Genomic DNA, 27,809 nt, shown 5'->3' on the forward strand with positions numbered 1-27,809 from the left:
TCCCAGATCCTGCTGTGTCTCTCAGTGTCCATTCACCTGGCAGTGTCACCCATGTTTGTGCCTTTTGTTATCCCAAAGGTTGGCAGCTCAGCCTCCTGTCCTAGGCTGGAACCCAGAGCTCAATCAGCATTTTAATCTGTGACTTGAGTCCAGCTGCCTGGACTAGATGGATTCCTCAACACAGGTAATACACCTCAAAGACCTCAGAATGCTCTTAGTTCCTTTTCTAGTTGGGCAGGGTCGGGTTTTCAGTGCCTTGGGTACCAGGCCTGGCCAAGCACCAGTTCTGCAGCTGTAGGCTCGCTGGCGACGACCTCATTAAATAATGGATGTGCATTCATTAGCATCCATCTCTGGCAGGGGCTGGTTTGAAGGCCAGGAAGGGGCCCACAAGGTGCTTTCCCTGACCTGTTCTGTGTGACCTGGCCTGGACTGCTGGTTTCTGTTTGGCTGTGCCAGTGCACGGGGCTGCAGGACGCTGTGTTGTCCTTCTCCAGCTTTAATTGAACTGTTCCTAAAGAAACTGTTGCAACAAAGTCCCCAGAATTGCTACGGAAGCAGCATGGGAGGTTCTGTGTTTGCTATCTCATAGGGAATTCATTAAATTACAATAAATAATGTATGCATGGTACATAGCTTAATACCATAATGGGCTTTTCCCCTTTCTTGCCAGTCATAAAAATCCTGCTCCTGCACTGTGACGTGGGCAGCCAAGTTCTGCAAGTCAAATTAGGTAATAAAGTTGCACTTGTGCAACAGGTTCTCTGGAAGTTGAGCCTTGGGGTACGGCTGGGCGGGCTCAGGTGAGCCTGGCTGTGGCTCTTGGGGGATCCTTGGTTCCAGGTGGCTTTGGCAGAGAGGCGAGGCTGGGCGCCTGCAGCCCAGGGTGGGGGCAGAGCCCAGCACGCCGTGCCCCCCACAGCATCCCTCTTGTTCTGCTTTAAAGCAGGGAGATCCCTGCATCTGGCACCGAACCGTCGGTGCGGTGCAGCCATGCCCACGGTCCGGGTTTCCTCTTTGTCCTGGAGATTACCTCGGGATTTTTCTGTTCTGCTGAGTTGGCCATGGCTCGGGTAGAAGTGCAGGGGCTGCTGTGTCCCCCGGCTGTTTGAGCCGGCTGTGACCCCCCATGTCAGCTGTGGGCTCACAGGCCAGGGAGGTGGGGAGCTGCTACAGGAGACAGAGATGTTCTGATTTAATTGGGGAGGATATAAATGCCTGACTTGTGTCCCTGCCTTCCAGCTCTGAGCAGACCTGCAGAGTGTGCTCGGGCTGATGGACATTCCAGTTTGGGTTCCACCACAGCTGTAGCAGTTGGGGTTCTCTGACCCCTTTATAGCCCCTCAGCTGCCCCGTGGCCTCTGGGCTGCCTCGTGCCCCTCATTTGAGCAGTGCAGCCCCATCTCACCCACACTGCTCCTCCGTGTGCTCAGGGAAGGATGCATACAAAGAGAATCACCTGGGGAAGTTTCAGGCAGCAGTAACAAAGCCTGTCTCCACAGAGGGGAGGCTAATTACACAGCTAATTAATCCAACAGATGTCACTTTAAATGCCTGTTTCTTTGTGATTCTGTTGCACACATCATGCTGGTTAAACAGACTTCATGGACCCCGTTCAAAATGCCTGCGCAGGCTGCTGGGAGCTGCCAGGGAGACCCCAGGGTGTCCTGTTCCACAGGGAGGAGCAAGGCCCAGGCAGCCTGGTCTGGCTGCACTGTGCACAGACTGCACATGGGGGAGATGCCATGTAATAGCTCTGCTGAGTTAAAACTCTGAATTAGCAGCTGGGAGGATTGAAGGGGTTGTTTACATTCCTGCTGCAAGTACAGGGCTGAGGCAGAGGGGACCCTATCCTGCCTCATCAGCTCTGCTTGGCATCAGGAAAAGAGTTTGGAAACCTGAACTGCTCTGGTGAGGTCAGCAGTTCAGACCCAGGGCGGTGGAGGGCACAAAATGCTGTCTTGTCTGTCTGTCCGTCTGTCTGAGGTGAATGTGGTCTGTCCGGTTCCTGCAGCACTGAGAGGCAGTGCTCTGTCTCCTAAGGGGAGAGGCAAAATGAACATTTCTTCAAGGTTTCAAGCGAGTCTTTGCTCGTGAAGGCAGAGCCATGGCATGGTGGCCCTGCAGAAGGGAGCAGTTCCATGTCCTTGTGTGGAGCTGGTGCTGTGTGCTGAAAGTCAGTGGTCACTGTGTGACAGCTCTTGGCAACCTCTGCTGAGCCTCCCCCCGTGCAGCATCTGGCTGCCAGCTAGGGGAATGGGGACAGCCGTGGCACAGGGGTGTCAGTGCAGGGGCTCCACCAGTGGATGTCGTGGTACATCTCCCCTTTGTGTGGTTCTGCAGGCTGGTACCGTTTGGGCAGGCTGTGAACGTGTGTCCCTCACCTGAGGCCAGCCCTGCTGTGGTCCGATACCGTCACACTGCCTGGGCATGTCCCCATGGAAAACTGGGCTTGGGAAACATGCCATATTCTGTGTGTCTGCTCTTCTGCCTTGGCCTTTTATTCTACTTGGATGCTAGAGGAGTCAGATGTTCCCTGCATCTCACTGAGCAGATTCCTTCTGGACACAGTGGGTTTGTACAGCACTTGGCTGCAGCGTGGGACCAGGCCCCCAGCTGTGTGCTTAGGGAGAGCTGCTGGAATGGAAATGCAGCCCCAGCACTCTGGAAATGCCCCATGAAAGAGTGCTGGAGGCAGGGGTTGAGCTGCTTGGTACAGCTGCGGGGGAAGAGCGTCTTCCTGGGGTCTCAACATCCTCGATGAGTCGCAGTTGGCGGCTTGATTCAGTGTAATGGATGTGTGCTCATTTCCCACAGCTGATGAGGATTATATCAGCTTGGTTTAACAGTCTCATTTGCTGCTCCCAGTGCACACTTGTTTTAATGCGTTTCAGTTAATGAGGTAGAAGAGAGAATGAGGTGTTACTGTTTATGTACAGACAGCGAGGCTGTGCTGAGGGCTCTGGAGCCCAGCAGTCCCTGCCCAGTGCTCTCCAAGGGACAGCATTAGCTGGCATTTATAGAAAATTTATTGGCTGCGGTTTATCCAGGTAAAATTTCTCCCAGTGGTACACATTTCCCTCTCTTGCCTACCTTATTGCTTTATTGCAAGCTACAAGACATGTTGCCAGCAGCCTGTCCATGGGCAGGGGATGTCAGAGGGCTGAGGGCGCTGGTGTTGAGTGTCACAGAACACCACAACACATTTGATGTAGGCAAAGCTGCTGCCATCTACCTGGGGTAAAAAGTTCATGTGTGCCCTGAGGGGGTTTATGGCTGGGACACTCCATGCTTTCGTTGTTGTACTGTTGTAGTATTTCCAGGTGCCTGTGGGTCAGGGCCATGCAGTGCCAGGTACTGGGTGAGTTGGTTCCTCCAGCGGTGCCTTCGGAGCACCTACCTGCTGTGTCCCCTCCAGAGGAGGTGTGCTGTGCCCAGGTGTGCAAATGGACACCAGTGCCCTGACCAGTGTGATTCTGCCTTCCTGCGGAACTGGTTGTCCTTGTGCTGATGGTGAACATTTGCCATGGGGTGGGCTGGAGCCGCACCGCCTGTCCCCAGCCTGTGCCTGGTGCCATGAATGGTTGAGGCCACTGCCTCCGTGCTGGCTGAGGTCCAGGCTGGCACCAGGGCTGACAGCAGCCAGAGGCCGTGCATGCGGTGCTGCTTTGAAGGTGAAGCTGCTGTTGGTTTAAGCGGGAATTAAACAATTACCGCGTCTTAGTTCTCCGCACCTCCGGTGGATTGACTCTATAAATTGTCAGCCTGTTGACATTTTAATGTGAATTATGTCATATGGTATCCCCTTTGATTTCAGCATGCCTTAGTTTGTAAATACACGAGCCTCTCAAAGGGCTGTGGTTAGCGCGCACGCCGGAGGCCTCGGGGGTTTTGGTGGGGAAGGAGAACAGCGCTCGTCTCCAGCAGCTCTGGTGCCTGGCACGGCTGCTGGGAGCGCCCTGGGCTCCCATAGCCCCGGCACCCCACGGTCCCGCTGCATTCCCTGGTCCCTCTGTGTGCGGCTGCTTCCCTGCCCTCCGTGGGGTGAGAGCTGCCCGCGTGGGCGTGGGGCTTCTCCTCTGCCCCTTGCTGGTCAGCTTCTCCGGCCAGCTGCAGCAGCTGTGTCCATCCCCTTGTCTGGTTCCTACTGGGCCTCCTCACACTCCTGTCCCCATCCAGTCCAGTCTGTGCTGCAGAGAAACTCCTAATTCAGCAGGTCCTGGTCATTTGGGTCAGCCTGGCATTGCATTTTGTGAAAACTGGCCCAGAGAGTTGTTGAAGTCTTCACTTGTGTGACAGAAGAAGGGGGGACTTGAGGCAGGGTCACCAGAAAAGCAAGGAGCTCTCCTGAAGTGACCCCTTCTGCCTTCAGGTGAGACTTACCTCCTTCCTCTCCAGCACAAAGCCAGAGGGTGTCCAAGTTTGAGAATTCCGATTTCCATCACTTCGCCCACAACATTTGTGGGACTGTTGTGTAACTCTGGGATTAGTGCAGGTGTGTCACGCTGGGGCCACAGCTGTACTCTTGGGGTGTCTGCAGAGTGAACGTGCTGTGGTACCTACTGCTGAGCCCAGGACCTGCCCGTGGGAGGAGGCACAGAGGAAGGACAGTCAAAAAAGAAAAGCTTTGGCCTTCGACCACTAGCAGCAGTGCTGGAAAGGGACCAGATGTTGGAAGTCCCCAGAGAAGGGCCTTGCTGTCCCAGAGCAGGTTCTCAAGCATGCTGTGACCATAGGTGGGAGAGGTTTAAAGGCATTGGAGTCCTGCAGAGGATGTTTTCATGTCATGGGGTCTGTGTTACAGACATCTCTGGCTGCCTGTGAGTGTTTTTTATGGTCCCACAAAGCAGGAACTTTGCTTTTATCCTTTTCACACATCCTTGGCTCTGACTTACCAAGATTTTCCAGAGCCCACCTAGGCCTATCAAAGTGTCTGACTCTGGGCTGTGCAGGGGGATTATCCAGATATGAAACCTGCAGACTGACCTCCTGGTAGCATGTGGTAACCACAAGCAGGTATTTTTGCAGACAAGTTAATCCCATGTGGTCACAGAAATGAGAATTTTGGGGCAGCTGGAGTAACTGGAGTTACACCTGCAATTTCATAAACAGGGTTTAGAAATCCGTTATTTTCTCACACCTTTCTGCTGTGAATGGATGTTGCTCCCAAAAAAATGTTTTATTGCTTCTATTTTGTTTTTGAATTGCAGTGGTCAGTACACCCTCCTAATGCTGAGTTTTTGTCATTTACCCCCTGTGTGTCTCTGCCCACTGGGATTGCAGAGCCAGAATGGCTAAAACCAGTAGATAATGGGTCTAGTTTTTCCCAGGGGTTTCTGTACTTGTGAAGGCAAATGCCAGTGGATGCAGATACACAGGAACAGAGAGCACCAAAGAGCAGAGGCATTTATCATCTCGGGTTTGCTCCGTTTGCCTCAGTGTGCTTCTGCACTCTGTATTTTCCATTGCTGTAGTCTGTCTTGGAGGGAATTGCTGTAACTAAGCTCAAAGCCATTCTATTCTCTTGTAGATCCCTCTGCAGAATTATACTACAGTCAAATTAGATTTTAGATATACACAAGAAATACAGAGCAGCAAACCCAACTGTTCACAGGCTGCAAACTGCTTGGTGGCTGTGTATGGAATCCACGAGCCAGACAGTTGTGCTGCTGTGGATTGCTGTGGTCATTGATGTCCTTCCTGGTGGAAACCAGGTGGGTTGGGAACTATTACATGCCTGGGGACTGGAGAGATCTCCCAGTTAAATTTGGAGGAGGCTGTGTTTGAAGGCTTCTCCTCCCCAAGAGCTTGGTGGCTTTCCTTACAGAGTAGTTGCTCAGGGGTGTGGGGCAAGGGGCAATTGCATGAATTTCTGTACACAGTTCTCAGGAGACATTAGTGTCCATTGAGTTCATGGAGCACTCACAATATTGTAGAACGTAGCAAGTAGCAGGTTGCCTTAATTCAGCCCTTTGTGTGCAGACATTATTTTGGTTCTTAATTATAAGTAGTTCCATACATATTTTTCCAGCAGGATTCTTGCCTCATTCTGTGAGTAATTATTCCATTTCTTTTTATCTTCCTCTTTCATTACATTGCCCCAGGCTTTGTCTAATACAATCCAAAGCTTTCACTGAAAGAAGAATTATTTATTTTCTCATGAGCATTTCCGTGGTGCTTGTGTTCTGTTTGTGTTTCACAGACACTTAAAGAACTTACCTTGGCAGCATGGTCTGAAGACAGCTGGTGCTCCTGTTCCATGTTCAGGGTAGGCTGATGCACAACATATGCCTCAGAGGTCGTGCAGCCTGTGCCACTGGAGAAGGGCTGCTCCGCTGCCAGAGCCTTGCTCTACAGTTTGCAGCTCACTTTCAAGACTCGGGAAGCATTATATATTTCCTCTTTCTGCTCCCATTCTGTCATACTAGTCCATCATACCATCCTTTAGTTTTCCTTCCTCCCTTACCACCTGGTTGAAAAATCTTTGTTGTGGACTGTGGACAAAGGATGAGCTGGGTCTTTGGCTTTTCCACAGATCTCTGTTGGCTTCTGCATGGGGAAATTGTGTCCTCCATGTCTTTGAGACTGATACTCCGCGATTTATGGAGAGGGTTGAACAATTGTCTTGTGCATTGTTGTTACTGTTTTTGGCTATCTGGTGGGAGTTGAGGTGGTACAGTGCTGTGAGAAGTTAAAAAGGAGCAGTATGAAAACAAGGAAAGCTTCAGTCCATCACAGCTTCCCTGGAGATGCATGAAGCAATAAATCCCGGGCGAGGGGAGTTAATCTGTGTCCGTAGTGTTTTATTAAATAGCGTGAGCTCAGGCTGGGTTTCTGTGGCTGCTTCAGTGTCCCACATGGTTTCATGGTGCATTATTACAGCAGTCCCTGGCCGCACACGGGTCCCCTCCTGTCCCCCTGTCCTGCCTGCAGAAGGACCTCACCTCCAGGATCTGCTTGGCTCACTGCGGAGTTCTGGCTGCAGTCCCCGGGCACCTGCAGCCAGGCAGGAGAAAAGGGACTGGCACACCTGGCTGCCCCTTGGCTTCAGGGCGTGGGGCAGAGCACAGCGGTGTCAGACAGTCCCCAGGCTTTTCCTTCAGAGACCCGTGGTTCTCTTCCAAAAGGCTTCATATGGGGGGAAAATAGCATTTTAATTTAAATCCTTAAAGCAGGCTCCACACATAGAGAGGGCTTTGGGTGGCTAAGTGAGCTGCATTTTCTGAGCTGCATTATCAGCACAAGACCCAGGAGTGTGCTGCATCAGAGCCCCTTGGAGAGCCCTCCTGTGTAACACAGGGATCCTTCCCGTGGCTGTGGAGGAAACGAAACATCCCTGGCACGGAGAGCCCTGGCCTGGCTCTGTGTTACAGAAAGCCCTCTTCAGTCACTCAGCAGCTACACAATTCCAATATGGACAACAGATTTCCATCCTGTCATCTTTCCAGGTTCCCCCACAGACCTTTATTATATAATTTACTTTTTATCCAGTGTTTTTCCATATTCCCAGGCTGCTCTAGTTCACCTGAGTGTTCACAGCTTAGCAACTCACACTGAACTGATTATTTTCAAGTAGATGTGCAAAATTTGTTATAATGGTCTGGGCAGTGGTATTGTGAAGCCTGCTCCTGGTTACTGTCTTCAGTCGTTTTTTCCCCATTTGTTTTCCTGACCCTGGAAAAGACATGGCTCCCTGAATTCCTCAGCTCCTGCCTATGCTAGCACTGAGATAGGAGTGGGCTGGAAGCCCCGAGCCTCTTCCTTGATGATGTTGCTGCATTCTGGCACATTTTTTTTTGTTTTTTCATCACTCCATCCTATTGCTGTCCATACAGTGCTTTGCAGGCAAAAGTGCAGCTTTTCGGCCGTGTTTCTCCAGGGATGGCAGCATCCATGGAAATACGAAGTGACAAAACTATGCTTTCCTGGGGATCAGAATGTGCCTAATCCAGGCTTTGGTTCAGTTGCAAGAGGAGTTCAACCATTCCCAAGTCTGTGCTGCTCCACAGGAGCTGCTGGGTGAGGCCAGCTCTGGGTGACACCCCTCACATCCTGACTGGTCAGAGCAGAGGTCACTTGGTGTGAAGTTTGTTGGTTCCTGTTGGTCAGAGGTGCAAGGTGAGCAGCAGAGGTGCCCTTGCAGGGCTGCCATGGGTCCTGTGGTGGAGCCACAGCTGGGCACGAGCATGCAGCATTGAGGGCAGCACTTTGCAGGCCAGCTGATAGGAAATGTACTCTCATGGTGCTTTGGTTTTAGCACTATAATTAGTAGGATCGATACTCACACTCCTGTGTGCATCTCCATGTACAGCAGCACTTGCTTCTGTGTCTCTCAGGGGAGATCTTGGGGATCTGGAAGATTCTCTGCAGTTGAAGTTGTAGTTGCCCAAGAGTGGATTTCCTGTGTTGGCAAGTCTTTGCAGCGCAGTAGTGGGAGAGGAGAAAGTTGGATGCTGTCAGGAGAGTGCCCAAGTGTGGTTAGACCTGTAACTGTCCCCCTCTCTGGGCTGCTCAGCAAGTGTACAGCGACCCAGGTGTGCAAGGGATACCTGTGTTACTGGAGTTAGGTACTGCAGGTGGAGAACAGCATCTCTGGCTGCTCCCTCACCTCCTTGGCATCTCCTCCCTCCCTCGAGAGGCCTTCAGCCAGCATCCCACTCTGTTTGCCCTGCACTGCGAGGGGTTGGCCAGCAGAACTGGGCCTGTGCTGGCTCCCCCATGGACTTTGAACTTCCTTCAAGACATGGGAAGGAAGTCTTGCACAGGAGGAGTCGTCTTAGTGAAGCTCTTGGCTGTCAGCTGTCCCCATATAGGTTTGCATCTTCGGGCATCTCTTCTAAGGAATGATTAATTAGTGCTTGCAGGTCTGTTGCACAATTAAAAAGGTGTGGGGAGTGTGATTACAAGTTCAGCCTTTCTTGGCGCTTGCTTTCTGTTAACCTCTGTTGTTCTCTGTCCACAGAGCCTGTGGGACTGTGGGTGTGCAGAAATGCTGCTCATCACAGGCAGCATAAACAATGTCCTTGTTAGGAGCTGCTCCAAGACCCTGCAAAGAAGTTGGCTGCTGAAGCCAAGCAGTAGCTGGGACTGTGCCTCCCCCTGGGCTTTAGCCCCTCCTCATTAAGCAGGTCCAGGCTATTGATTGGGAGCTTGTGTTTGGAAGAGTCTTACTTACTCTATGCATTATCTTGACAGATTGATCAGACCTGATTGAGAACCTCTTAAAGGAACGAACAGCTGTAATGGGAAAGTTGGACTCTGTCATCCGTTAGGATGATTCTGGGAGCGAGAAGAACGAGGCTGACATCTTGGAGCAATTGTATTTACAATTAACATGGCTGAAAACGATTGCCTCTATTGATCCCCCCTTCCTGCAATTACAGCCCCATTGTTTACATTCCAGCACTTCAGTTATAAAAAGGAAATTCAATAATTATTGCATTATTTAAAGTTAAAGTGCCACAGAGTTTGCTGGCTATGCTTGCTGGTTGATTTAACGTTCAGTAAAATCCATGCTGAGCTCTCCATCCTTAGGCTGAGCAATATTTGGCTTTTAATGAGACTTCAAGGGCTGGTGGAGCAAACCCCATTTGCTGGGTCGCTTTTGGGTTTGTGGGGGAACCCAAAACCTTGCAGCACAGCTAGCACCAGCCACATGGCTAACAAGGAGAGCATCTGTGGTGTTCACGTATTGCCAGGCAGGGTTGGAGGGCTCAGAAGATACAGGTGGTTTGGGGTACAGGGATGGGCTGTTAATAGGGGCAGCTGTGTCTGCTCTTCAGGCCTTTCCGTGTAATTTGGGAACTTGGACTGGTACCTCAGCCTCTGTGGCAGCAGGGAGTGCTACATCTCTAGCCTCTAGGTAAGGAAGATCAAAGTCTGAGAGCAGTTACCACAAGCTCAGCTGCAGAAGGTCAGGGGCAAAGGAGCCTGAGCCCCAGCACTGGCACTGCACCGTGGAAGCGTGATGCACGGAGGCAGGAGGAGGGAAGGGTTTGTAGCACTGCTCCTTTGGAAGCAGTAAACAATTCCGGATGCTGGTTGGATGTGAAAGAGCAGAAGTTCAGCTTCTGAACCTGCTGGATGCAGAATCGATGTCCCCCCTCGCAGGAGGATGGGGGAGGCTGTTGGCACTGCAGCCTCCCCAGCGGCAGCCGGCGGGTCCCACTGCGCGCTGCCCGCCCGCCGCTCCCCGGCTCCAGGAAATTCCAGCTGGGGCTGCAGGTGTGAAAGGAGAGCAAGATGGATTGGCCAGCCCTGACTTTTATGGAGTACTTGGAACAGACCAGGATCAGACAGCTGCATCCACATGACTTTCATTAAAAATTCAGATTCTTCTCTTGCAGGGCTGTGTGATTTATCTCGTGCAGCACATCAGAGGCTCACGGGGGCCAAGAGAAGCTCACGAGGCCTCTGAGGTCTGCAGCAGGGTCAGGTCCCTTTCTGTGGCGACCCATAGCCACAGCTATAAGGGTCACCTCCTGTCCCTCCCCAGGGGCGTACAGTCCTCGCTGGCACCTGAAGTGTTTGCTACCAAGCCTGTGACTAATTACCCCTGTCTGACCTCACCCCGAGGAAGAGTTGGTCTCTGGGTTTTCTCCTGTGCTGCAGATGCACTGGCAGGGCTGAAGTGGTTCCAGTGGTTCCTGAGCTTGGGTCAACCTCTCTGAGTAAATGCTGAGGCTCTCCCTGGGTCTGTGTGCTGGTTCTGGTCACTGGGGCTGCTCAGACATCAGTGCTTGTAGGAGAAAGCCAGCACAGTGCACCTCTGTGGTGCTGCTTCTTTCCGTGGCTTTTATGACCTTCCAGCAGATTTTTCACTCCTTCTTCCCCAGCTGCATCTGTCAATTCTTTGAAATCACTGCTAGCTTTGCCCATCGTAACAGAGCTGAGTGCTGAGTTCAGAGGTAGGAAAAGTGTTACATGTGGAGAAAATCTCTGCCAAAGATGTTGAAGTCTGACAACTTATTTTTCAAGAAGCTCTGGGTAGTGGAGTGGCCTTTGTTTTCATGGCAGGGTATCCTGTGATGTGGGAGTGCTCGGAAGTGATGTGGAGGAGGTTTCTGCAGCCTGTGTCAGTGACCCACACAGCACCAGAATGGTCAGAGTGGTGAGGAAGAGGATGTTTGTGCAAGCAGGAGGCGGGGAACTCGCTGGGGCCATGCCCAACAGGCTTTGTGCAGCCCTGGAGCCCTGAGGATCCACAGGGCTGCAGCCAGCGGTCCTGTCACAGCCAGGGTGAGGAACAGTGTTCCTTTTTCCATGCTGGTTTGCTGCTGTGTTGCCTTTATGAGCTGATTTTCCCAGTGGTTCTGGCTCCCAATGCTGTTTCCTCACCTGCTTCTCCTGCCCAGAGACATCCAGACGTGTGCAGGGGATCTCTCCGGGCAGCTGGGGACCAGCGTCTGCCTGCCCTTGGGGCAGCGAGAGTTTCTGCTGCTGGTTGTCCTACCAAAGTCTGCAGAGCAGGGTCCATCCCCAAGTCTGGAGAGAGTTTTCTCACATGTTCTACTGCTTTTGTAGCATGGGCACCTCCTGGGGGTGGTGATGGGGTGTTACCCCTCTGAGCGCAAAGCAAGGACTTGAGGGGTTCCCAGTGCTGTGAGCATGGGCTTGTCCTGGGCAGCATTCAGGGGCCTCCAAAGGGAAAGCTTTGCGCCACTTAAGGCTGCATTAGCAACTGGCCCTTTTTCTATTGAATAATAAACATCCAAAGCACAAGATAGTTCAAAGTGTTGTTGCATCTCCCTGGTGGGTTGAGGTTACAGGTCAGATGTCCCCCAGAACAGCAACTGAGCTGTTTACCATGGCAGAGAGGGAGTGGAAAACCCCCTGGTGCCCCTGGCAGTGCTTGGGAGGGTCTGTCCCGTCTCCATCAGAATCAGGCTCGTTGCACTGTGGCTGAACAAACTTTGCACAGAACAAATTTTGATAGATAGTGGCTTAGCATCTTTTAAAATTGAAAAGATGTTTTAATGTTTAAAAGATGCAGAAAAGGTTAGAAATCAGATGGTGAATATTGAACTGCAGGAACAGCTACAGAGGTGTTCAGGAGAGTTCATTACTTGTGTAACAGCAGCAGCTCAGGCTCTCGGTCCTGGGTACTAGAGTCTCAGCTCCAAGGAGCATTGTGTGGTACGTGGCGTGGGCTGAGGGGGTTGTCTGCAGTCAGGCAGGGTGATGCAGTGTCATGTTCAATTCCATGACTGTTGTAAAGTACTGTGGGTGAGGCAGCATAAGGTGGGGAAAGGAGAGAGGTAAAATAAACAAGAGTTTGGGGTATGTGAAGGATGGAGGGAGAGCAACAAGAACTGACTGTAGCATCATTCCTTACTATGTTTAAAAACGGGATTTCCATGGTCGTGCCCAGTGAGCATTACTGCTTAGCAGAAGAAAACCGTGCTGGAGCAGACGCTGGAGATGGTGGCTGGGCAGTCAGTGTGGTGGCACCGGCCAGGGGCCAAGGCAGGGCTGGGGGACACCGGGGGGTGGCTGGCACAGAGCTGGGGCAGAGGAGGGAGACGAGGCCTCTGAGCAGGACCCTGCTGTGCTCAGCACTGCGAGGACACGGCTCCCTGCCCGGCAGACAGGCTGGTTGGGCGTGGTGCGTGTGGGAGTAGGTGCTGGGAGGCTGCGGTGGTGAGGCGCACTTGGTGTGCGTTCAGGAACACCCGTGTCCCCCGGGGAGCTGCACTCGTGAGCCGTATGGTTTCCATCAGAGCGTTCCTCTCTCTGTTTCTGATTTAAAGTGTAGCTTTGACTCACCCTGATCAATATTTTGCATGCCATGCGTGAAGAACCAGATGTTGGAAGTTTCCTATTGTGGAGAGGGAGGGGGGGAACACCCCCTCAGACTCACAGAAATCGATGTTTTCTGACAGAAGTTGGTTGGTTTTCCTTGGAACAATATATTCTTTTGATTTTCAAGTTGATTTGTCTTCTAACAAGGTTCTGGTTTAGTATTTTGAATTTGTTTCCTGTGATACGGATAAATTCTCACAAGGGGGAAGTTTAACAGTGTGATGGGCAATAACTACACGTACTTGGACAACATTTCATGGCCTCCAGCAGCTCACAGCTCGGACTGGCTCGGCCCTCATGTCTTCTTTCTCTGGACTGCTCCTTTCCTCCACTGGAGGATGGTTTGAATCAGGTGCATGCAATGCTGTGCCCAGGCTGTGCTTGGTGGCACCTTCAGCCTATGGCTCCTCCAGCACCATAGGCAGGTGAGGCTGATCCCAGCACAAGAGATGTTTGAGAGGAAGCAAAATAAGAGCATAAAATAAGACACACTTATTAAACTGTTTAAAACAAATGTTTTCCTAAACCCCCCTTTTAAATGAGAGCAGTGCAGACTGTGCCCCTGGCTCCACAGAGACCATGTCCTTAATATTTCCTTGAACCCGTGACCGGATTTTCCTCTAATTGCTCACGGGGGGTTTTCTCTGGCTCCGCGCAGGAGCTGCCGCTGAGCCCGTGGGCACTGCCCGAGCCCGGCGTGGCGTTCGTGGGATGGGGCCTGGCGGCTGGCGAGCACGGCGCTGGTGTGGCACCGGGAGCCAGAGACGGGGCCAGAGGCTGTGGCAGGGTCAGGGCAGAGCCAGGCTGGCGAGGCTGGGCCGCCGAGATGGGCGCTCGACTCCCGCGGCGGGCTCGCTGACCTCTCCTGCCTTAAGCCATTCGTCTTTTTCTGGCTCAGGAAGAGGGTAACGCATGCAAACAATAGAAATGAGATGAGGAAGAAGTTCTTATAAGGGAAAACGGCAAAAAATCTTTTGAGGGCACCAGTGGGATTAGTGCCCTCGTGGATTCTTCAAATATTACAGTGAATTTAATTAAATACATCGTGATCCCAAAAGAGGCTAGTCTAATTAGCCAGATCTAGAATACATTTATTCTCTTTCCTTGCTCTTCCAATGAGAAGCCTCAGCATCAGCTCATATCCTATTTTTAATCATTCCTAGACTCAGAGGGCTCTCCTTCCTCCGTGTGAGCAAGGCACACAGCGCTGGGTAATATGTGTCTTTAATCTTATCTCAGCTGTAACTGAGATAATAAGCATCAGAATTTTTTACCAGAAGGTCCTGGCTGCACGTAGGCAATATTTTTGATTGACAAACCTCAAGATCATGTCCAGATCTCTGTACTTGTGCCTCGGGCCAAATGTGTGTGGAGGAAAGAGTTTCATGAGATGACACAAAGATTCAAGGAGGTCTCGGGGCTGGATGAAAGGAGCTGGCAGGCAGTATTGCACAGCTGAACTGTTAGGTGTGTCATTGAAGCACCAAAGGCCTTCATTGAGGGATCTCATGTTGTTTCAACTTGGTATTCATTTCTTCTCAGCTAGTGAGAGCCATTACTGTGGAATGGGGAAAGTTCCTGTGACCTCCTGCTGCCCAGGGGGAAGGGACAGCAGCCGTGCTGTGGCAGCCAGTGTGGCTGTGCAGGGTGAATTCTACCCTCTGCTTCTCAGAAAGGATTTCCACATCTGTGGGATCCATGACAGGAAATGGCTGCTTTTTTCCCCAGAGGCATGGACCTCTGTACCAGGGGATTGACAGGTTTTGGCAAATAACTGTGGTATGATAATGCAGAATGAGCTGTACTGGCTGTGACCGCACAGCTCTGGAGGGGACAGGGTTTTTCCAGGCGCTGGCCTCTCACAGTGGTACCTGTCTGTGTGCTCTTGGCTGAAAAGCTCATTGGCTTTTCAGCCGAGGTCTCTGTCACAGCCATCTTACAGGCCAGGCTGCTGCTTCCTTCCTGATCCAAGGGAGTAAAACCTGGATGCCAGAGAGAAGAGAGTTGGATGATGGACAGGATGGCTCTGCACTCTGCTGCCATACCCTGTGTCCAGGACCTCTTTATCTAATGGGTTTGTTGTGTTCTAGGGTTGCTTTGGTTTTACTCTTCCTAGTTTTCCATGAGAATTTACCAGATTGAATTTTGAGTTTGTTATGCAGTTGGATCCCCTCCCAGGACAAGCTTTGAGTGTGAAGGAATGAGCCCTGAGTGTGTTGTGAGCTGGTGTTACTGCTGGGTCTGGTGCTTTCCCTCACTGAGGGCGATGATGTTGGCTGTGTCTATCTGTGCTTTGTGCCCATTTCAGTGTGTTTTGGTTTTCATGCTCTTCAGCAGGTGATGGTGTAATACCTTGGGAGCAAACAGGCGTTGTCTCATTGGATCTGTGTCAAAATGTGGCTCCTTAACTAATTCCCAGGTGGCCTTTAGCAGTTTCCAGTGGACTAACCCAGGAGACGGGGGATGATGAAGGTCACTGACATACCTCTGCTTTGTTCTGCACAGCACCTGCAGCACCACGAGAGCGGGGTCGAAGGTGAAAGCTGCTACTACCACTGTGTCCTGTGTAACTACTCCACCAAGGCCAAGCTGAACCTCATCCAGCACGTGCGCTCCATGAAACACCAGCGGAGTGAAAGCCTCCGGAAGCTACAGCGCCTCCAGAAAGGCCTTCCTGAAGAAGAGGAGGACCTGGGACAGATCTTCACCATACGCAAGTGTCCGGCTGCCGAGGCCGGTGAGTACTGCTGCGTGGGCGCGAGTGGGCCGGTGCCGCAGGGGTGGGCGAGTGGCATCCGACCCACTGTGCTGTTTGGTGACCAACTTGGTGACCTTGCTGTTTCTGTTCCCTGCTGTGGGCTGACACAGTTTATCAGAAATACATTTCAGCAATCCCACCTGCCTGAGGTGGGGTTTGGGATGTTGAAGTGTGTGTGTTGGTGCGGGTCAGTGTCTTAAACCCTGGAATATTGTATGAGTATCTGAAGATGCTATCATATCTGGACAACCCAACAAACCATGCTCCAGTAGATGTTTTGCAATGAATCAGGTGATGCCCTGAGCACCAGGATAAGCTGTGCCAGCTTGGCACTGATTTCTGGTACTTCAGCCACTCTGGACTGGGAGGAGGAGCTGGGCAAAAGGGGTGGGCAGGACATGCAAGCTTGCCATGTCTGTTTTCCATGTCTCCTCTAAAGTGAAGGGCTTGTATGAAACATTTGCACACACAGTTCAGAGGACCGGGATTGCAGCTGCAAATCCAGCAAGAGTTAGTGTACCCTAACAGGAACAGTTAGGCTGGATGGAGTAGAGATGGTACTTTGTTTAGTCATATAAAGGGTTGAGACGTATTTAATGTTCTGAAAAACCCAGATCTCCTGAAGTCCTCTTGGGAGGAAGGAGGAGAATCATCTTGGGTCAGCTGGTTTGTATGCTATCAAGGCACAATGATGCTGGAGCTGAGGTGTGCCAGCAAAAACCTCATCACTTCAAGCAGGACTTTGCTCTGCGACTGCTGTGAAAATGGGTAAATCCTACTAATAGCCTCTCTGGGGAACTGGCATTCTGCAGTGAATTTGTGTGAAGACAAGGAAGGTGATCTGGGCTGAAAGGGTTGAGAAGGGACAGCAGCAGCAGCTGAGGGAGAACATGCGGGTTTCCAGAAATATCCCTTGAATTCACATCTGGGTGTTATTGTTGTTACGCCTGTGAGTAATGAGGATCTGAAGTAAACCCAAAACACCCCAAGAGTGTGACAGGAGATTTTTCATTAAGAGTTAAATTCAATCTTGTGGAAGAAAGTGCCCAGTCTGTGACCTTGGTGGCCCAGCGGAGTCGAGAGCAGGGAAGACGCTTCCCAAAGGTCGCGGTGACAGCGGGAGCGCGGCGGCTGCCACACCAGCCCGGGGGAACGGCAGCTCTGGCAGCCCTGCTGCCGTGCTCCGCCGTAGGAAAACATCCCCAGTTCAGAAGGGCTCTCTGGGCAGGGCTGTGCGTTGTGAGCTGCTTAAATGCAAAGTGAGCAGAGAGGGGAAACCATCCGTGCCCTTTGTGATAGACAGAACAACCTTGAAAACCTTGTTTACTCTGGAAATTTCTGTTTGCCTTGTCTTTTACTGTACAAACCTTACCTTTGCCATCCGGCCACCCAGATTAGGACATGGCAGGTACTGGGAGGGCAGGAGCTGACTGGCTGGGATGGAAAACAGTTTGGTGACTATTTAAAAAAATGTATTCTTTTTGAAGTAAAAGTCCTGAAAGTCACTGAAAGGAAAGCTTGATTTACAAATATTTTAATTTCCTTTAAGCTTGTTGGTTCTTTAACAAAAGCTGACAGCAAACAAGACACAATTTCTTGATCATAGTGTATTTGAAAGGTTATGAATACAAGCAAGAATAAGACTGCAGAAGGCAAAGGGGGTATTTTGGGTCGGTTTTTCAAGTCACTTTAAGCTGAGATACTTAATTTCAAACACTCTCGAGCCCATTGTTCAGTGGGTTGAAGAGGGACTCCTCACTGGTGTGCTGGACCAGGCATCCCTGCAGGGATGGAAGTCAGGTTTGGATGAGAAGCTGCTGTAACCCCAAGGGGGAGAAGGGGTGCTCCCATCTCCCACTCATTCTGATCCCGTTACGTCCCCCCAGGTGTGGGGACGCTCAGCTGCGGGGCACGGGGATGGTGTGAGTCTGTGCCCTGCATCTCCTCCTGCCCTCCTGCAGGGTCGCCCCTGTGTCCCCATCAAGGATTTTATTGTTGTCTCCTGACCACTGGATGGATTTTCCCCACTGCCTTTTGATAAGGCGTCTCTGTGGTATTCGATATCGGGCTCTGACACCTTGACAGACACTTGTGCATGACAGTTTTCTGCTCTGTGACACATCTCTGCTGGGGCACAAAGGGACAGTGACGCTGTTGTTGCTTTGCTGCAGTCCAGATGCAGTGGTCAGTTCTGGCCTGTGGCCTCGTGTCACACAGTGGAGTCGCCCCATTCCCCTTCTGCTCCGGCCCCTTGCTGTGCACGGAGCGCTGGTGCTGGGGTTGAGTGCTGTGTGTACCTGCTCCATGTGTACCTGCTCCGTGTGTACCTGCTCTGTGTGTACCCGCTCACTGCTGCATGCAACCATGTAGGAGAAAGCAGTGCTGTCTGGAGACAGTGAGTAGATATTTGCTTGTATAGATGCATCTCAATCTGTTGGAAGAGAGCTCTGATCACACCTTAATTAGTCCTCTAACAATCTGCAAAGGTCAGTGCCAATTGCCTGTTCATTTACATTTGTAATTGTGGTGGTTCTTGATTGCACATTAGTTGTATCTCACTCCCTCCCACCCTGCAGAAGCAGAGGCAGCCTGAGCAGCCGCTCCAGGGACACGGGGACCTTTGTCCCTGCCTGTGCCAGCCCCTCGGCCCTCTCCAAAAACCGGGTGTCTTTTGGGGAAGTGTATTAGGATCTGCCCTCCACTTCCAGTAAAGGGATGATGAAGTTGTTGGCAGGGAAATTATATGGACATCAGGCAGGAAACCCAATCCTCCTTGAACTGGATAATTAAAGACAATTAAACTTTTCTTTGTGCTTTGAAAAGTGTGCTCATTATGCAGGAGATGGGGGGAGCAGCTGGAAGTTCAGCTGGTTTGTTGATCAGAGAGAGCACAGCTTCAGGGAAGGGGGTATTGTCCTCTCAGGGTATTTTTGGACGTCTCTTGCTGTGGTATCTGAGCTGCTGCCACTGCAGATGTCAGCCCCTTGCTGCAGCATCAGCCTCTGTGTAATGTTACCCATATGATAATTGATTTTTAATGATGGGGGTTTAGAGAAGAAAAAAGTAAAGAAAGAGTGACCATAATAAAAACCAAAATGTTCTCAAGATGTTGGATGAATGCACTTACAGCTCATTAGATAATGACAGAAACAAATGTGAAGCAACCTGTATCGAATTTTCATTCTACTTTGGAAGTGTTCTTTCATCCCAGAAAGCATCAAGCACCACACCTCTCCGTATCTCGGGCAGCCGTGCACAGGGCCGCTGGTCAGAGCAGGATTTCTGCTGTGTCCAGCACATGGTGCCCCTGCTGTCCCCATCGCATTCCTCTCCCCACACAGGCAGGCCCAGCCTGTGTTCCCCCAGGCAAGTGCTGGTCACACTTCATTCGTTTCCTCCCTTACCTGTTTCTCCTGACTCCTCCTGTTTTCCATCTCTACTCTCCTTTTCCATAGTGTCCTCCTGCAGGAGGAGCAGAAGGCCTTTGCCCGCTCTTCCCACCGTGTGGGACAGAATCCTTTAGGTGTCCGTCAGGTGCTCCCTGCCTGCGCCAGCCTCTGCCCGCCTTGCCACAGAGGACAGTGCCTGTGGTGGCCACACTGTCACAGCAATCCTTCCCATGGCTGCCAAAGCCTTGGCCATCATCTCCTTGCAGCCCAGGGCTTGTTGGGGCTTTGTGGAGGAGCAGGGCCGGCGCTCGGCAGCCCTTGCTGACACCAAAGGCTGTGAGCAGCCCCTTTGTCCTGCTAGGACAGGGGCTGGGGAGGTCACCCCTGCCCCATGCCCGGCCCCCGAGCCCAGCCCTGCTGGAGCACCCTCTGCCAGCCCACAGCAAGGGGCCGCCGGTCTCCCTGCTCCAAACAGGTTATTTTGAGGAGTGCCTTTACTGCAAAGCTCCGCTCTGAGAACCCCTGGAAAGCTGCTGGCTCCTTGGAAGGGGGGCATGCCTCAGGGCCCCTGCTTTCCCCCTGCCCCACAGGCAGAGGTGCACTGTTTGCCCACATCTCCCCTTCGTGTCAGTGTTTGACCTTTCACAGGGCTGGGCGCTGCAGACTGAAATTGGGATGTGAATCTTTAATGAAACCAAGTACGTAAACAGAGCTACAGTATAGCCAAAGCAGTTCAGATGAGAAAACCCCATGTGGGTTAAAAATAGTAGTTCCCAGCCTCAGAATCACTCCTCAGCCTGACTCTGCCTGTGTCACCTGCAGACAGCAGGGTGCTGGTTTGGTTGCTGCACCTCTGTGCACCGAGTCACGCACTTCCTTCATCATCATCAAGCATGGAGTAATTATTCATGGAGTTTGTTACATTAGGGGTGTGAGATGTACTTTTGGGGTGGATTTTTCATGATGGCAGACTCTCTATTTCCAGTAGAACTTCAAGACTTTCAACGTAAAAATTGGTAGTGATAAATTACATTTCTCCCTGCTTAAAGTAATTTTGTTGTCCATTTGGTCTCCATTAAAGACAGTGTGGTCATTCTTAAGGACACTTGTCAGTCTCCAACTTCTGATGGAGGTAATGGAGGGTTTGGGAAATAAATCACCAGTTTGCTTTGTAATCTCTCTCCAGTTTTTCATAGGACTTGATTTGACACAGCAATTAAAAACTTACCAAGCAGATCACCCATATGGTGCCTGCAGGAAAAGAGCACACAGAGTCCATGCTACAGCATCTGCCAGTCAAAACCACTCTGCAACTCTGGCTCTGCTGATGATGCCACAGTTATGTGTCTGAAATGCGTGGCCTTGCAGAGGGCTGGGGATGTGATTTCCAGGCTTGTCCTTGATTGACACATTTAATAATCTGCCAGCCCAGGTTACAGCCTGAGCTCCTGTGTGCAAACACCAAGTGCTGCCCAGCTTCATCTGTAGCTCTTGGGCTTTTACCTGTCACTCTCCGGAACCTGATAGTGCCTTTTCCCAGTATGTGATCTGTAGCCCCGAGAGCAGCCTGCTCAGCTCTGTTTGCAGAGTGCTGCATGTAAGTCCAGCCAACCCACCAGTGTGTGCATGGTCAGAGCAGCCGCTGGTTCTGGGGGCACTGGGGCCCTGTCGTGTGCCCCCGGCTTCTCCGGGGCGCGTGCTGCAGCTGGGGGTGGCAGCAGCTCTTGTCCAGGTGGAAATGCCTTCCTGTCATCTCCTGAGACACACGGAGCAAGAGGGATTGTCCTGATTCGAGGCAACGTTCACCCATGGTGCAGTAGCAGATGTGGCCCAGCACAGAGGCAAACAGCCCTGGGCCATGTGTGTATTGGGCTGATTGAACTTGCAGTTCCCTTTACTGCAGCAGTTCTGATCTCCCTGCCAACCCCACCAGCTACCCCCACATGCAGGATTATCTCTTGTTTTCCAAGATCTTGTGTCACATATGTTCGTTTAGAGGACAGTTTGTTGCCTTCCCCTTTGTTGTTCTGCTGAACCTTGGAATTTTTTTCATTTTTTAATGGATTGAATGGCTTCAGGACCTTTTACTTTTCCAGCAAGTTCTTAACAGAGTTGCAGTATTTCTGGCGAGGTCTCTCTGCTGGGGGCCATCCCAAGTCTGGGCAGATGACAGAGTCTCTCCTCCATGGTCACAGGGGGAAGCTTTTGGTTCTGCTTTAGTTTCACATTGCTTTAATGGTCATTGAAATCCAGCAAAAGTGTTTCTAGCAGCCATGGATCATGGTGGCTGCATTCAGTTGGCTCCTTCAGAAGGCCAGAGGGCATGAGGATAATCCAGCGGTTTGAGAAACTTTTAGGAGTCTTTTCTTTCCTGATATTGCCTTGTAACATGAACATATCTGTTCCATCCTTGCATCCTTTCTCCCACCTGCATTTTGGAGAGCTCCATTCCCATCCCAGCAGCATCTCCCTGTCCTTTTGCATTTGGGGCACCATGGGGCTGTTGAAGTCTGGGTCAACAGAATGCAGGGATAACATTGGTTCTCTTTAATATCTGGCAGAAGGAGATTTCCTTTGTTTTTTTTGGTTTTTTTTTGGTTTGGTTTTTTTTTTTTGAGTTGGTTTTGAGTTTGAAGTCAAGAGCATTTATGCCTTAGCTCTGCTTTGCCCAACCAGCAGCAAAGAGATAATCTCGAAAGGATATGAAAGGTTTAATCATTTTAATTTTGTTTTTATTAAAGTTGGTTGTGACTTTTTTCCTGTGCCCCTGGTAAAGGGAGGCTGTAGCAGAAAAAGCCTCCAGCATCTGGTTCATGCAGCGTGAGGCACCTGCGGAAGGAAGCGCTGGGCTGGGGAGGCACGCGGCAGCAGCACCCAGCCGTGGCAGGAATCTCAGAAACTCCATCCCATCCAGCCACCACTTGTCCTGGGGAGCTCATGGCTTTCATTAAGCAGAAAGAGAGGAAGCTCTGACAGCTGACTTGTTCTAGGATGTTTTTCTTGTTCTACTGCATCTTAAAGCCCTTTCCACTTAGGAAAAGTAAAAGAGGAAGTATCACCAGATGCTGTAGTACAACACTCTGAGCCTCCTTGTCCCTCTTCTTCTCTGCTTTTTCTCTATTCAGACAAAGCCCAGCTGTCAGAGATCAGCATCCCCCTGAGCTCTATTTCCCTTGGGACTCAAGAGTGGCATCCCTGTCTCTTGGTACTCTGTCCCTGAAGCTCTGCTTTCGATGTACAGGGCATGGTGCTCACTGCACCTTCTGCTTCTCTTCCCTGTTTCTCTTTTCCCCTTTCTCCTGCACAATTTGGAATAGAGAACTGTTCTCCTGAGGACTTGGAGGTGGCTGTTGAAGTGGTGCAGGTTAAAGACTGAAGGTCTGTGCCTGTGAGGAGTGAATCAGTAAAGCTTTGAAGACATTGCAGGTACTGCAGCATGGTCCCAGGGTGTCTTGGAGCAAGTGCTATGTCCATGTGAGTGGAGTGTCCTCCACTTCTAATCTGTAGCTTGTGGATTTAGTTGCAAGAGATATAAAGCTTGGGTTATGGATTGGATTCCTTTTTTTCTGTATGAGCCATAGGCAAAATGAGATTCCATACATTATTAGAGGGAGGATCTGTGAAACAAGTTTTTTTAGCAGCTGGCTCAGGCTGGCACTGAACCCTGGCCTGGCCCGCTCCAGCATTCCCCCTGCTGTGGTGTGCACGTTGGGCCACTCTCCTGTGTCCCTGTTCTGGTCTTGTGTTTGCCTGTACTTCTGAAATGCACTTGCTTCCTGTCCCTGCTGCGAGGCCTATTGATCCTCTGGTGATGACATTACCGTCCTCAGAACTGCCTGGGAAGGAGCTACCACATGCATTTATTTTTCCACTAAAACTCTGAGATTGGCTAATAACGTGCCTGTCAGCACCAGTGTACTGCCTGCTCTGACTGCTTCAGAGGGAAGTCTGGGGGCCCATAAACAAATAATAACCTACCCAAATTGAGGTCTCATCCTTGTTCCTACTAAAACTCAGTTCATGCCCTTAAACAAGAGGGTTTCTCTTTCATCCAAAGACTCAGTTTGCTTTTCTGAGTTGCACATCTCAGTGCATTTGCCATGTATTTTGTTTTGACCTCAATGATTTCTTGAGGCCACAAGTTCCAAAGGTTAATTGGGAGCTGTATGAGAAATTATTATCCATATTTGCTTCCAATTTGCATTTTTTCCCTTTTCTGTGTCAGTCCTTCCAAGAGTGGTGAGTGAGAGAAGCAGTGTTGGTCTGACTCTACTGAACCTTCAGTTGGATGCTCCTGTGAAGGCCACTGTCAGCTCAAAGAGCCTGAGCCCCCTCCTACTCTGTGCTTCCTCCTACGCCTTTTCAGGCTTTTTATTCATGTGTAGTCACTTCATTAAATAAATAGCAGTGGTTTGGGTTTTCTGGTTCTGTTATACACAGGTGCTCTCTCCCCAGTCAGCGTGTCAGGTGCAGGTTTCCCCTGGTCTGCAGGGACACGCTGGCCTCTCCACATGGTGCAGCCCCCATCCCCACTCAGTGCCCTCTGTGCCCCAGCCTCGGGCCCCGAACCCCTAAATCTCAGTGTTGCTCTGGGATGGTGTGTGTGGGGCCCTGCATGGCCCCACACACTCACCAGGGTTAGGGTCAGGGCAGCAGGGGCACAGCCCGATGTGACTTCCATCTCTGTGTTCACTGTGCCGGCGCTGCTGCACCTTCTCGGGGAGCTCTTGCATTTGGTTACCAATTAAGCTGAAGCATTCTGGCCTTTTCCATCCCCTTTTCATGGTGATGAAGGTTGAATTAGGGCTGAGTGTTTGGGATTGTTCCTTGGCCTCCAGTGCTACTTTGCTGCCTCCTTTGTGGCCAAACAATGGGATTAATTTGGCCTTTGCCAGCCATGCTCAGCGCCCGTTCCACTTCACTTGCGCGGCCGCCTCTCCTTCCACAGCACCCACTCCTGGCTCCTCCTGTTCCCTGCGTGCGGCGTAGAGGGTCACTCGTGGTTGTTTTGTGCTGGCCTGGCAGGGTCAGGGGTGCTGCTCTCCTCCTGCTCCAAAGCACCGGCCAGCGAGCTGACCACCCGCTGCCGGGCGCGCCCGTCCCTCAGCGGCCGCGGCCCCTTCCTTCTGCACAGATCGGCAAGGACGAACCTTGTCATATCCAGTGCGGCGCTCACGGGCGCCTGCCTCCGAGGGGTAATCATGCAGGCATAAATTCGGAAAGTTGCTAAGCTATGAGCAGTCTTATGAGCATTAAAAGTGTCCTCTTTGCCAGAAAGGTCATTCATAACTTGGCTGCGCCGCTGATGTACAGTCAGTGATATTGATTGATTAATGTATAAAAAGCACCAAATCCATTTGCTTCTGTGAAAGAGAATAAAGTGCAGTCGACTCTCTCTTTATTTTCACCTCATCCTTTTGTTTGAAGGACGTTTTTTTTTCTCTTTTTGTTTTGCCAGCTAGGTTTAAGGGGGTTACAAAAAGCCAGTTTCTGCCAAGTAATGCGTTCACAAAGGGAACATTGATTCACATCAGTGTCGCTTGAATTACCCTTAAAGGTTTGCCAAGGAGTTGTTCTTATATTAACCTTCTGTTCATCAAAGACGAAATAAATAAATAAGTCATAAAATCAGCTTCACTGCCCCTGCTGGAGTTGGATGCAAAACAGGAATTTCTCATGTTTGGAATTTGTGCTCCAGGTGCTGCACCTTGGCCCCTCTCCCCAGGCTCTTGGCCTTTTCCCTCCTGCAAAGCTGTTCCCCCAAGGCCCCAGTCTGAGCTGGGATGAGTGTTGATGGTTTTAGGGAGGGGGGCTCCTGCAGGGGAATATTTTCAGAATGATGTTGTATAAAGAGTTCATTTAATCATTGCAAGCATTACTAGAATGACTTCTGTGCAGGACAATGAGGCCCAAGGCATTCTGCCCTGGCCAGAGTTGGCCTTCTTCTAATTCATCAAAGGTCTTGTTTGTTTTCCTGGACTTACTGGGCCACAGGTAATTAATTATGTGGTGTTCTCATTTTCCTCTAGTTGCTTCTGAACTGGGAGGTACCTTGGTGCCCATGGAGCTTTGTGCAGCAGCATCTCTCCTTGCCCTCTCGCCGGATGCACTGGCATTGTCCATGTCCATCCCGTGTGGGCAGCGAGGGGCAGCAGGTGTCTGTTCCTTTGCTGGGATGGCTGGCCCCTGAGTCCCAGAGATGACTATCCTCTGCAGCAGGGGCTCTGTTGCTTTTCTTCAGTGCTGTTTAACCAAACCTCTGCATTTTCACTCAGTCCCTGTTCCAAAACTCCAGTGCTGCTCAGTGACATTTCTTCTCTAAAGCAGGAGTTTCTTTGGCTTCTGCATGTCAGGCAGCTGTGCCCATCATACTTAGCCAGCAAACACAGAGCTTGGGAACATCTCTGCACAAGGTGTCCCCACCTGACTGTCATAACCCACCATCCCCTTGGCAGCATTTCAGATAACCTGAGCCACCCTGCCACAAGGAATGCCCTCACTCTTGGCTTCCAGCCTGGCTGCATCTGGTGGGCTCCTTGACTCCCAAAGCACTGGCTGGAGCCACAGAAGAGCTCAGCTCCTGAGTTCTGCTGAGATCTGTGGAAGCACTGTGCTGGCTGTGGCATGAGCAGCCTGAAGTGCCCGTGGTCACATGCAGCAGTAGTGTTCTGGTGGTGCTCTGCACTAGTGCATGGTCCCATGGGTGCCTGAGGTCCCACCAACCTCCTCAGTGCTGCCCACATGGCACTTCTATTCCAGCATCTCTTACTGGTGAAGAATAATGGTGGTTACCCTGCCAGCTGTGAGGGGTGTGCTGGGGTGAACACCAAAAATGGCAGCGTGCAGGATCCCTCAGGATGTTCCTCCATGTGTGTCTCTGCCTCCTGTGCCTGCATGGTGCATGTGCTGTACTGGGCCCTGGACCTTGTGCTGCCCGTTCCACATCCCCAGGGGGCAAACCCCCAGTCCCAGGCACGGCTGTCAGCCAGACATGGCACCTCATGCTCTCAGGAAAAGCCTTGTCCCCCGTGACTGCTGTACAATCCAAAAGGAGAATCATCCTATTTTTTAATCTTTTTCTCTGATTGTGGGAGCACTGCAGCCGGCCGAGGCCCCCTCCCCCTCTGGCGAGGCACTGAGGATTGGATCAGATGATACGGAGTGTGCATGCTGAGAATGAATCCATTTTCTCTCCTCCATCTCCCCAGAATAAATTAGAATTTGCCTGATTTAATAAAATGGCTTCATCTCTCTGCCATCTTTTCCATCTCCCATGCGCTCATCCCCACCCCCACTGCAGAAGAACAGACCTGGGCTGTGTCGGGCGCTGTTTGGGCCGGCGAGACGGCGCGTGGGGCTGGTCAGCACTGCCCCAGCCGCTGGCCAGGACAGCGCAGGATTTGTGCCTGTCTCCATTTCCTTATTGTCCAAGGCAGTGGCTGTAATTGCTGTTGGGATGGGTGTAATTTACTGTCCGTGCGTGGTGAAGCTGGCCTCGCCAGGGCTGTGACCGCCGTGCAGGGCGCGGGGGGACAGGAGGGGCTGGGCACCGGCCCTGCGCAGCCCAGGTGTGCCCAGCGCCCGTGAGAGCGTGGAGCGGGGCTGAGCGCTGCCACAGACCCCGAGGAGGGGGCCGAGTTCAGGTGGCTTCGCTACAGCCAAACCTTTTTCCCTTGCCTGGATCCGGTGCTTTAATTCCTGTTCCTAGGCTGATTTTTTCCTTTCCGTTCTGACACTAATTGCACCAGGCGCGTTGGGAGTGGCGGCTGCTGAGCGGTACCAGCTAAATGTTAAGAAAGGTTTTAAAAACAGACTGAACTCTTCCTTAATGAGGCTCAATCGTGCTCTCCTCCGGGTGGTTTTGTTTTGCTGATCTGTCAGTTTTTCAAGGATTTAATTGCACTTTTTTCATATTAGTCTTTGAAATGGGGCTAAGCAGCTTTCTCTAAAATGCAACACAAAAAGGAGAGATGCTTCCCTATTTTTTTGCTTTGCTTTCATCACTACAGGATCATCATCTGCCACTGGCACCAGGGACCCCGCAGTGGTAAAGAATAAAACATGTGAGAGCACAAGTGAAGGGCAGGCTGCACTGCTGTGGTGACCCCACAACTGGAAACCCTTGCCAGTGGTTCCCTTTGCCTCCTGGCTCCTCCAGCTGCCTCCAGTTGGGTTGCTACTCACGCTAATCCTGGAAGACTTTGCTAATGTTGAGTTTGAAGGGAAAAACAGGAGGCAAAGGCTGAACTGGCTTGTCCAGTGTAGCTCATTTCTGGCAGAAATGACAGAAAAATGAGTCAGAACCAAGCAATGCTACAACACTCTGGCAATGGTCATAGCTTCCTAGAGCAGCGGAGCTTGGCAGAGCCTCTGGAGGCCTCTGAGCCCTGGCCCTGCCCAGAGACAGGCTGGCCAGAGCTGTCTGTGCTGGGGTCTGAAGCATCTCCCAGGGGTGGAGACCCCCCAGCCTCCCTGGGCCCCAGCGTCCAGCCGCCACAGCGCTGGGAGCCCAGGGCAGGGGGTGCCAAAGAGATGATGCTGGGGTGGGAGGGGGCTGGAGAGAGCAGGCAGATGTATCCGTGAGGCTATTATCTTTATGGGCAGAGAAAGCATGTTTGAAGCAATCAGCAAGGAATTGTTAATGGCTGCACTTCCTCTGCTCCCGTGTCTCCTCACGGGACAGGTTGCACAGCAGCCAGGGCTGCGCAGGCGCCGCCCCGCCACGCACGGCTTTAACCAGTGCTTTGTTTTGCAGAGATGCACAAAGCTGCTGCTGAGTTTCCTGAGGATGCTGATGAACAACAGAGCAGTGAGAGCCCCAAGCCACCTGGCAGTGACTCTCCTTCCTTAGTCTGCAGTTT

General features: G+C 51.4%; 1 protein-coding gene across 3 annotated transcripts in view; it reads left to right on the forward strand.

Moving 5' to 3' along the window:
• ZFHX3 (zinc finger homeobox 3) overlaps positions 1–27,809 on the forward strand; it is a 123,553-nt gene that overhangs the window by 53,383 nt on the left and 42,361 nt on the right. For all 3 annotated transcript variants that reach the window (XM_077786405.1, XM_021526901.3, XM_021526902.3), the window contains exon 4: positions 15,307–15,538. In XM_077786405.1, the coding sequence (XP_077642531.1) occupies positions 15,307–15,538 (232 nt within the window). The remainder of the gene's footprint in view (positions 1–15,306; positions 15,539–27,809) is intronic.

This window comes from Lonchura striata, chromosome 13, assembly GCF_046129695.1.
Source record: "Lonchura striata isolate bLonStr1 chromosome 13, bLonStr1.mat, whole genome shotgun sequence".
NCBI classification, from domain to species: Eukaryota; Metazoa; Chordata; class Aves; order Passeriformes; family Estrildidae; genus Lonchura; species Lonchura striata.